Source organism: Egretta garzetta, unplaced genomic scaffold (genome assembly GCF_000687185.1).
Source record: "Egretta garzetta isolate BGI_Z169 unplaced genomic scaffold, ASM68718v1 scaffold163, whole genome shotgun sequence".
NCBI lineage: Eukaryota > Metazoa > Chordata > Aves > Pelecaniformes > Ardeidae > Egretta > Egretta garzetta.
Window position 1 is genome coordinate 1600740 of NW_009259308.1, and position 10938 is coordinate 1611677.

Below are 10938 nucleotides of genomic sequence, written 5' to 3' on the forward strand. Positions count from 1 at the left end.
CCCTTCCCGGCAAGGCAGCCCACGCAGCGGACCGTGCGCGGCAGCAAAGGAGGTTCCCCCGAGGCTGAGGCAACTTGCTTGTTGTATACCAGGTCTCCTGGGCTGCCTCCAGCCACCTCTGTCTTTTCTCTGTTAGCAGAAAAGTCCCCGTGACCCGTTTTAGTGTATTTTTGCTCCTCAGAGCATCACAAACTCATGTTTTGGAGGCGTACCAGGAGTGGGGCGTGACTGGGAGTGGCGCATGGGCCCTGCTCAACCCCAGCCCCGGTGCGCTTTTGTCCATCACAATTTTCTGTTCTGTGCAGGGAACACACTATGAGCCTGGGCTTGGTCTCTTTCCAAGAACTGCTAGACTCATAACCACAAAAGAACACAATCTATTGGTGTAGCTAGGTTTTTGAAATGTGCTTCTCATACAAATGTGAACTTTAATACCAGTCTTAATTTGAGATATCATAGTGGTGTGTTGATAGCTATGTAAAATGTGCTTATAAATGCTCTCAGTTCTGGCTGTATGTTAAAGCAAAAGCATTGATTTTGTAAATTATCTGCAGTGCGTGAAATATACTCTTGAATACTATTGCTTCAGTGTCATAAAGCAGCGATATTTAGGGTTTTACTAAAATAACTCAAGGCAAACAGCTACTTTGATTTATGTATGAATGACTTTTTTTGGTATGAAATTGTAACAGAATTACCAAATCATAAAGCACTTTTCTGGAAGCTGGATTTCAGATAACATTTTATTTCACATAACAATTCAAAGTAACGTGTCCCAAATATTTTTAGCCCCATTATTGCCTTGGTATGCTTGGTTCTTACTTGCTTGTTTTGTTTCTGACAGTTGAGAGTATTGATTTTGCACTTAATACCAAAGAAACCCTTCAATAGGAAGGTAGCCATGTAAGAGTTATTTTTTTGGCATATTTATCAACTGATTAAAAAGAAGCTGATTGTAATGTTGTATAGGCTCTATACTGGCGTGACTCCAGGTGTTTACTGAATGGAGGCACGTAGGCAGCTTTGACTTAGTGTACAGGCTACTGATTTTTCACTCCACGATCAGTGGTTTCATCTTTTTTCCCTGTACTTTAAGGGTAGTTGAGTAAAAGGCATCAGCATAATTTATAACTTTATGTTACTGAAGCCTTTCATGAAGATTTTTATATGTTCTTCCTGTTCTAGTTTCGCGTACACCATACACCTGGCTTGTATGGCTGTAGGGCTTTTAAATATCAGGACACGAGTCTGCATTTTGTGTTTCGTTTTGCGTAAAGTTCTGTTCCATAGGCCATGTTTCTGAATGTGGTGTGGGAGTTGTAATTACTGAGCAGTCCATTTTCCATTCATGTATTATTTCTCTATTATTTGTATGGTTTGTGTGTACTTAGCATCTCTGTATTCCTCAGTTGATTTATCGTCACAACAGCTCTTGCTGTGATGATATATAAGGAAATATATTCATCTTGGTTTAATGTTTTAAAAGTTGAATTTTAGGTATGCAGCATGGATTTTACTATGCATATTCTAACTAGGATTACACACACCCCAAAATTCTAAAGATGGGAAAATGGGTTCAGAATCTGTATGACAAGCTGATGTCACAGGCAATATACACTCTCATAGGTAACAAGCAACGCCAGCTGACTGAGTCAGGTGCCCGAACACCTGTAGGGATGTTATACACTAAGCGTATTTACTAGCTGCCGGAAAGGATTTAAAGACTACAGTGCTCAGAATTGAGTTATTATTTCTGGGTGCCTTTGAGATGAGGATCCATAACCCTTCAGTAAGTAAAAAATCTTTCTTGCACTGAGGCGAAGAGACAGTTTGGAATGGGGTTGAGGACATCCCTAAGGCTGAGAGAGTGAACAAGTCAGTACACTGAGGGAATGCTGACGTTAGGAAGTAATGAAGGCCAATACTGTTGGATTTATAGAGTGAAATGGTTGGATTCAAGACCTGATAAGCATTTTGGAGGGTTTTTACTTTGGGCTAACAGAATAACCCCTAGCAAGTGGTTGGAGCACATTAGGTGCACTCCTGGATCGTGTCTTTTGGTTAGTTTCATCCAAAATTCAGTTCATGTGCTTTGAGATCTCTCTGCGAATCAAGGAAGGCACAGTAAGTGGGGACAATTGGGAGATTCACCTCAAAACTACACTCCTTACCTGAACTAAACTGTTCACGTAGACACAGCCTGAGAAGGCAGTTGCCTGAAACTACCCAGCTGAGGAAATTGAGTCGGGAATACACCTTAACATTTGCTGTTCTCTGGGTTTGCCTTAGACTAGAAGCATCCTTGCCTGTGAAATTTGCTGCTTGCCTCTGAAGATAGGTGTCTGTGAAGTTCTAGAAGCCAGCTTCTGTATTAAAAAGCTGCTAACGATCCGCGATCTCCTGCGGTGTTGTAGAGGTTAAAGAACAGAAGTTGTTCCAGAAAAAGGAAGGAAGGATTGCATGGAGCCCAGACAAAAGTTATTCAAGAGGATTTCTGCTAAATGATAGGAGCAACTGGGTGTAAGGTACTGCAACCAACTCTTGATTAATGTCACTAGTTAATGCAGCTTGCACTTACAAAGTTATATCCTTGCTCACCTTTCTCCACTCCCTTGAATAATTTTCTCACTACCTCCCTTTACATCTCCTTCTTTCGTACAGGAATGAGGAGGTTTTTTACAATGTCTTGTCAACAGAGTTTTTACCAAGCCAGCCTGGAGGGGAAAATTCAAAGCACAGGCGACCTCTACCCAGTGGTCTGTGTCTTCCTAAGTATTTGGGAAGAGAGGGGTATGAAAGATGGCAAGGATATCTGTCAAAGCCTGACCTTCTTGAACTTTGAGGTTCAAAATTATTTACATAAGGACTGACAATAGATAGAAGTTTCTGTTAGGCGTATCTAACATTTTTAGTATTTCTCACAGAAGCAAGAAACACAGCATCTGTCTTTTTATCTTCTCAAATCCTTACTACTCTGTCATATTTCTTATATATTATTCCTCTGATCACTTTTACTACAGTAAAAATTGTATACTGCACAGTTTATTGCATTAACTTAGAATACTCTCTTTTATACTAACCACCAGAATACATGTTTATTGCTGAAATGTATAAACCAGCATGCAAACACGATAAGAATATTACATTACACAATACAGCTCATTCCTTAAAGTTAGCATCTGTATTCTAGGCTGAAGCGTTATCTTTTTTTAGTAGTAGTTATAAATGTTTTACAGTTTATGTTTTTGTTAACAGCTAACTGTATTTTAGCATTTGCTAATGAACCTTCATTTTAGAAACAGAGCGCAACTTGAATTTTCTGCAGTGATTTATGTAATGCAAGTTACTGAAGCTACTGCAGTAAAAGAACATTGTAAAATTTAGTGTGTAGGTCCTGAATTCATGATCTACAAAGTGGAATCCTTTTCAATGTAGTGCAATGCAACAAGCATGGCGACATCTTCTTAATAAAATTACGAAATATTTTTTGTTTTTCTTTGATCCCTGCTACAATAGTAACTTCAAACATCTTAAACCCGACATTTTTTTGCTAAACTTCTGTTGCAAGCTCATGTAATTTTTGTCATTTGTCTTGGTTTGTTGGTTGTTTGTTTGGGTTTTTTTAGCTTTTTCATGGTCTTTAAAGCAATAAATTTATTTGGAAAACAAAAAAAGAGAACACCTGTAAGGGAACTTTTTAATTATCTAAAAATGAAGATAATGTGATGCTTGAATTAAAATAATTTCAGGTATATTTTTAGCTTGTTTGATTCCTGGGTATCACAAACATTACTTCATTTGAAATTTTCAATCTTTTTTAATTACAAAGCCGTATCTGCTCAAAGTCTTGGAGGCTTTTAATTTGACTTCTATATGTAAACGCACCGAATATTTTTTTCCCTTAATGTCATAAAAACATACTGAGCTACCTTTAGGTGACTATCTAGCATGAACTATAAAGAAAAAGAAGGGACAGATGTACAGAGCTTGAAAACAAATAAAACCCATTCAGTTTCATCTTGTGATAATTTTGGCCTGCATGACTTTCTGAAGACACCGAAGGTGAGTGGAAAGCTCAGACGATAACTTCCGAACCATGCCTTAGAATAAAGATCACTTGTCCTGATTTTTCTCAAAGTATGATGAAATTCACTTTTGAATTTTTCAGGACTAACTACTTTAAGAAACAAGTACTTACTTAGACAGCCATGGCTTTCATTTAATCATTAAAAAATGTTAATCATTAAAAAAAAGGAGTGAGGTAAGGCCTATCTATGCGTAAAGGAAGCATCTAGGACACATTAGCACTAATTCAATTATAATCATCATATTGGAATATGCTGCAGCAGACACTTCAGCAGCTAAAAAAAATCTTCAAGCTATGTTGTTTGGTACATTTCTCCTTCTAGAAGCGTATATTAATTAATGCTCCATTGCAACAATCACATCTCTCCAACGTATTTATCATTTGGCATGAGGCTCCCCAGAGGCAGTAGGGGGCGCTGCAGAAAGGCCTTTGTAGGCTGCATTTTAATCAACATTTATCTTCTAAAATATCTGTTGTGGCAATGCAAGACCATACCGATGCTAACATTTAATAGCATACAAGAACTTAACCATGTAAATGGGTATTGATGTAAGGTACAACGTAGACATTCATTTTATAGTAAAACCGGTATAATTATTTTTAGCAAGTGCAGCAAATGACAAAACGCAAAGTAAATCCTGCCTTAAATCACAAGAGTTCAATTTCCATAACAGCTGACAGAACTTGTGCCCGCAAGACAGAATTCAATAATGATCACAGCTGTTGCTGTTGTTGAATTGCATAAGGTAGAGTTCAGAACGACTAGCTGAGATTATAGCCATATTGAGGCACGTGCAGTGAAAGAGTAAAGAAAGGAAGAAATCTTGTGTCGGAGATCCTGGCAGAAGAATAATGGGTGTGACAATATGGGCACAAGAAGGTGAAGGTTGAGATTTTCATCCAGCATTCATGTGACAAACGACTAGGCCCTTTGTGACACTGATAGCTAAAACTCATTTTGCTACGAAAGTCGTAATTCTTGTACTAGGTCGGATCACAGGTCCATCCAGTGTAGTATCCTGTTTATGGCAGTTGCAAGGAAGAGTGCTTAGGGAAGGGTTCAAGGACAGAGCATTTACCAATAATGTGGTGACTTTTTTTTTCAGTTTTTTTTTTCTACACTCCAAAAATTTTCCAATTTAGAAGTTTCCTGAGCTGGAGATGATGCCTATACCTTTCATAACACTTCATGGATGTCTCTTCCATTAACCTGACCAGTTGCTTTTTGAATGTGTTGGGAACCACAGCTTAGTTTCTTATACTATGAAGAACCAATTCAGTTTGCTTGTTTTCAACCTGACATCTGCCAACTTCATCTGCCGTCCCCACTGCTTGACTTGCAAGAGGCAATGAACTGTCAGTCCGTAGTCATCCTCTTTGTGTCAATGATTTAAGAGAAAAATGTCTTGATGTCCGCTTAGCTATTTCTTTTCTGAGCTGAATAATCCTCTGCGGGTAGTTTCTACAATGTCTTAGTCTTGTGGCAAGATAATCAGAATCATAAAGTGGCTCATGTTCTTGCATAAAGATGAGAGTATAAGTTCTGCTCTGTTCTCTTTTTCTGTTATTTTCTGGTACTCTCTTTTGACTACCTCTGAACACTGAAATGAAAATTTGCATATATTATCTATGATAACAAAATATGACTCCTGGGATGTAATGATCAACTCAAAGCTCATCTTTGTATACAATTATTTCTCTGCACCCCTTGTCTGTATCATTTTACGTTTATCTACCCTGAGCTTATCTGAAATTCTTTCAGTCCCATAAATAACTTACTATCAGCAGCAAAATTTTCCACTTCCATGTTCCTCTCCTTTTTCAAGTCATTGATGAGTACCTGGAACAGCAAGAGTCCCGTGAGATAAGTCTTTGAGATTCCATGGGTGACCCCACCACTGTAACAAATTTTTGTTTAGTCTTGAAATTTTTAAAAAATATTTTTGTGAGGGTATGTGGAAGGGAAATGTCTGCTCCTCTAAGGGCATCCGGTCAAGAACCTTTTCAATGCAAAAAGGGAGAGCAAGAAAAGGAGGAAGCCATAAACAAGAACATAAAGAGACACAGACCTGACTGACAAATGGTAAGGGAGGCAGTGATGAGACACAAACCCAGTCAGTCACACTAATTGATGAGGAAATGTTTATTTCAGTAAGATCACCTGGTCAAAGGTCTTGTAAAATATGATACCAAGAAAGAGTGGGAAGCCATAAACGAAATATGGAGACACAACCTTGACACAGAAACATGGTGGCAACAAAGACAAGAAACAAACTGGCTCTCAATAAACTGCAGGGCTTTGCAACTGATAAGGATGCAAACCTGAGGGTGCAGAACGTTGGAAAGGGACCCATGGAGCTATGCAAACTAATGAAGGAACGTGCAGGGGAAGGGCATCTGGAGGAACAAAGGGAGAATAGGCAGAATGGGCTATAAAACAAACCAGTCACGTAAAAGAGGGCAGTCAGTACACTTGTCTGCCTGAGCCCAGCACCTGATCACCACAGTCGTTTTCTTAAGTCTTCCCTTAACTCCTTCTCTTTGTAATCTCACTATCTATCCCATGTGTATGTGTGTTGTAAAGATGAAGTGCCAGCTACTGAGGGTCCTGTGTGAGTGGATTTGGTACCAGCAAACTGAGTCAGACTGGCAGTGTAGGTGCCCCAGCCTGTGGTGTCAGCTGCTGGAGCTGGTGAGGTCTCAGTGTCAGCTGCTGGAGTGGGTGGAGGTCTCCGCTGTTGGCTGCTGAGGTGGGAACAGTGTGTGTCCTGAAAACCTGCTGCTGTGAGGAACCGGTGTGGATGAGGCGAGCGAGGGGCTTAGCGCCAGCAGCTGGAGCAGGACCGCAGGTCACAGCTCGTGTGCCTGATGCTGGCTGCTGAGGCGGCGAGTGCCAGTATCTTCCCCAAAGTGGGTGTGCATGTCTCACTCGCTGGCAAACTTCAAGCTGGACTCGCTGGTGAGTAGGAGACGCTGGGTCCAGGCAGGGGTATCAGGCAGGCAAGGATCCATGCTGTTATCCAGGGTGACCTGTGAGTGTGGTGTGCCTGCAGGATGAGTACGAATGCTACGTGTTTGCAGCAAATATCAAGCTGGACCAGCCAGCAATTAGGCAGCCCCTGAGGCAGGTAAGAGGGCTGAGATCTGGGCAGGGGTACTGGGCAGACAGAGGGGCCACGCATGTGCTCGTGCATCCAGAGAGTCTCGTGTCTGTGCCTGCACGAGTGACCGTTTGTCTCTGCCAGCCCCAGAGGAGGAGGGGACGTGGCTGCCTGTGCTTGTGCTAAATGGGGGTCCGGTGTGTAGGCACCACTGAAGGCAGTGCCTCAGCTGTGGCAATGCGTGTGACCAGCCAAGTCAGTGTCCTGCACATGTCGGTGTGCGTCTCTCTAGGCCACGTGCTCAGCTTTGCTGCTGGCTGAACCTGCAAATGGGAAGGTGGCAGCCACATCCCCCTGCCTGAGCAGAGACCCCGGGTCCCCTGGCTCTGGCCTGAGCTCCAGCATCTGGGCAGGAGGGGTCCTGGGCTGGAGCTGCAACAGGTGACAGCCACCCCTAACGTCCATTAACATTTTTTAGCCATAAAAAGACTGTTTCTTTTCCCTCTATGGTGGCTTAATTTATTTAAGAATTTTTGATGAGGAACTTTGTGGAACGCTTTCAGAAATCCAAATAACTGGAAGATCAGCTGTATTCCCTCATCTTCATGCTTGCTGACTCCTTAGGAGGTCTCCAGTAGTTCTGTGAGCCATGACTTGTCTTTACAAAAATCATACTTCTCAATATATCATATATTCCAAATCTGTCTGCGTTATTGTCGTTTCCACTATTTGCAACATGCAGAGGTGAGTTTTATCAGTCTGCCGTTTTCTGGATTTTCATCAGAAGTATTTTCAAAAATTTCCAAAATGTTTATCACCTTCAAGTCCATTGTGCATAGGAGGCTTAAGAAAAATATCATATGGGCCCTGCATATTTTCTTCCTGCTCTTGGCCTTTAAAAAAAGTATTATTTTTAGTGTCTACAGTTTTTGCAAATTAATGCTCAAGCTCTTTTTTGGCCTGCCTTCTTGTGCTTTCACATTTAACCTGCCAGATTTTGTGATCCTTTATAATTTACTCATTTGAACACGACTTTAGCTTATTAAAAGGTTCCTCCTTGTTTGTAGCAACTGCCCTTTTCATTCTATCTAGACATGCTGCCTTCCTTTTGCCATTTCTCAGGCCCTTATGAGAAACATGAATAGATAAAGATGATGTGCTATGTTCAAAGTGGTGTCCTTACATAGCCTTCCATCTACCTGAAAAACTCAAACTCATGTACTTTTTAGTGCTTTTCTAACCTTTTAAATTCTTTTTAGCAAGTTGTCCTGGTTTCGGCTGGGACGGAGTTAATTTTCTTCCTAGTAGCTGGCCTAGTGCCGTGTTTTGGATTTAGTATGAGAAGAATGTTGATAACACAATGATGTTTTAGTTGTTGCTAAGCAGTGCTTACACCAGTCAAGGACTTCTCAGCTTCCCCTGCTCTGCCAGGTGACACAAGAGGCTGAGAGGGGGCACAGCTGGGACAGCTGACCCAAACGGGCCAAAGGGCTGTTCCATACCGTATGGTGTCATGCTCAGTATATAAACTAGGGGAAGAAGAAGGAAGGGGGAGACGTTTGGAGTGATGGTGTTTGTCTTCCCAAGTAGCTGTTAGTGTGACGAGGCCCTGCTTTCCTGGGGATGGCTGAACACCTGCCTGCCCGTGGGAAGTAGTGAATGAATTCCTTGCTTTGCTTTGCTTGCGCACGCGCAGCTTTTGCTCTCCTTATTAAACTGTCTTTACCTCAACCCACGAGTTTTCTCACTTTTACCCTTCTGATTCTCTCCCACATCCCGCTGTGGGGGAGTGAGCGAGCGGCTGGGTGGTGCTGAGTTGCTGGCCGGGGTTAAACCACGACACAAGTTTTCTCTTTTTTTGTGTGTGTATTTTTAAGTTATTCCTTGGTTCTGGTAGTCAGAACCAAGTAAAAAGTTACTTCTTATCCTGGAGGATTCTACACTAACTTCTTAATATTATACATGATTTTATTCTTTAAAAAAAAATTGTAAGAATCCTAATTTTATATTGGTCTATAAACCCTAATGAAAAGAAAGAAAAAACTTTGCTAGAGTGCATGTGAGGGTTTTTTTTTGCCAGAACTTGGAAGTGCTGTGCTGTGTAAGTAAAAGCTTATTTCTGATTGTTAGCCATAGCCCAACATACATATGTTCTGTTAAATATAGCATATGTGTTAAATATAACATATGCTAAATGCCATACATAATACGTAATATAAATACTATATTATATAGTATGTATAATATTATACATACACAGTAATATACATGCGCTCAATATATAGTATATTGTGTATGCTGTATATTATATAATGTATAATATGTGATACATATATAATATCTTCTACATGTTTATTTGTAGGCCTGGCTATACAAACTCCATTACCTATGTTTTTTATTGTGTAGTTTGTTGAGATTCCAACGTCCATTCTTGAAAGTAGGCTATATATAGATACATCCCTCCACACAGAGGGACCAGGGTAACACTGCGCTGTAGAACAATACTGAAGCTTCTCTGAGTAGCAAATCCTGTCATGCCCTGTTACTTTCGGGCTGCCATGCCTGATCGGAATGAGCCAGAAGACATTAGCTTACCACCTTGCTCCTTACAAAGCCATCCTACGCAGCTTTTCTCACGTTTGACTTGATCTCTGACACAAGCAGCTCTTCTTTCTGTAGGTGAGATCGTCTGAATTGTTCTCCTAGTCATCAACACTGAGATGAAATAAGGATTTCTTCTTAGATAGCAAAGTATGTCATCCCTTTTCCACATCAGGTGCTGGATCCTTGGGATCCATTTCCTGGAACACAGACAGGCATCTTGGGTAGCTAGACCAGGCAAGTGGCTTAAGAGGATAGGCAGACTAGGTTTAAGAAGTAACTCTCATTAACTTTGCAGACCACCAGTGGTGCACAGAATGCATAAACCTCTCCCTAAGTAGTATTCTGATGAAATGGAGTAACTGGAGGAAGCAACTACTCATTTTAAAAGTTAGAAGGCCAAATAAATGCTCACAATTTAATGCAAAGGGGGAAATAACATCCCCCAGTACCTCCACTACTAGCAGAGAAGACTGCATATGTGAAGTTCAGTAATTATTAGAGCAATTGGCCTGAACTGAGACCTTCGGGAGGACGAATGAGGTGCTACATATGTAGTGTGCAAATTAAAAAGTACATTTTCCTCAAAACCCTCATGTGTAAAAATGTAAATGATGGCCTACAGGTGCACTTGTTGAGAATTACATGGGGTTATTTCCAATTTTTTTCAATACAGAATGTTCTGTGTGTTGGACTTAGTGACATCTCCCTAACAACAGACTAACAGATAAATAGCAACGTGACATCTGAAGATAGGGTCCTTTTGCTGTGGTGATGATTTGGGCTGTCGTGACTGAAAAAGAATCTCAGCAATCACGCTAATTGCTCTTTAAGTGGCCGTTGCCCAATTCAGATAAAACAAAGGGAGGTGGATGACAACTGCAGGAAGGTTGGTCACCAGCAATCTATGTTTGTCAGGACTGAACCTGTTTTTTGACCGAATCATGAAAATGCCCCCACCCAGATCCAAACCCGAGGTGTTAAAATTCCTCCCGCTCGGGAGGAGACGGAATCCCCAGCTCTCTGTGAGCCCACCTGAGTGCTTCGACTCCTTAGCAGCCACCGTGAGCTCATGCCCTGTCCACGCGTGGGCTGGAGGCTGCTCCCCGCGGGGCGGCCCGGCCCGGCCCGGCTGGGGGGGCTCAGCAC

The 10938-nt window shown here is 41.4% G+C and overlaps 1 protein-coding gene across 1 annotated transcript in view; it reads left to right on the plus strand.

Annotated features, from left to right (window-relative positions):
* The first annotated feature begins 7007 nt into the window (after nt 1–7007).
* Nucleotides 7008–10938, plus strand: part of SLC44A5 (solute carrier family 44 member 5) — a 105306-nt gene continuing 101375 nt past the window's right edge. Inside the window, exons 1-2 of the mRNA XM_035891742.1 lie at nt 7008–7046; nt 7141–7215. Coding sequence (XP_035747635.1) covers nt 7008–7046; nt 7141–7215 — 114 coding nt within the window. The remainder of the gene's footprint in view (nt 7047–7140; nt 7216–10938) is intronic.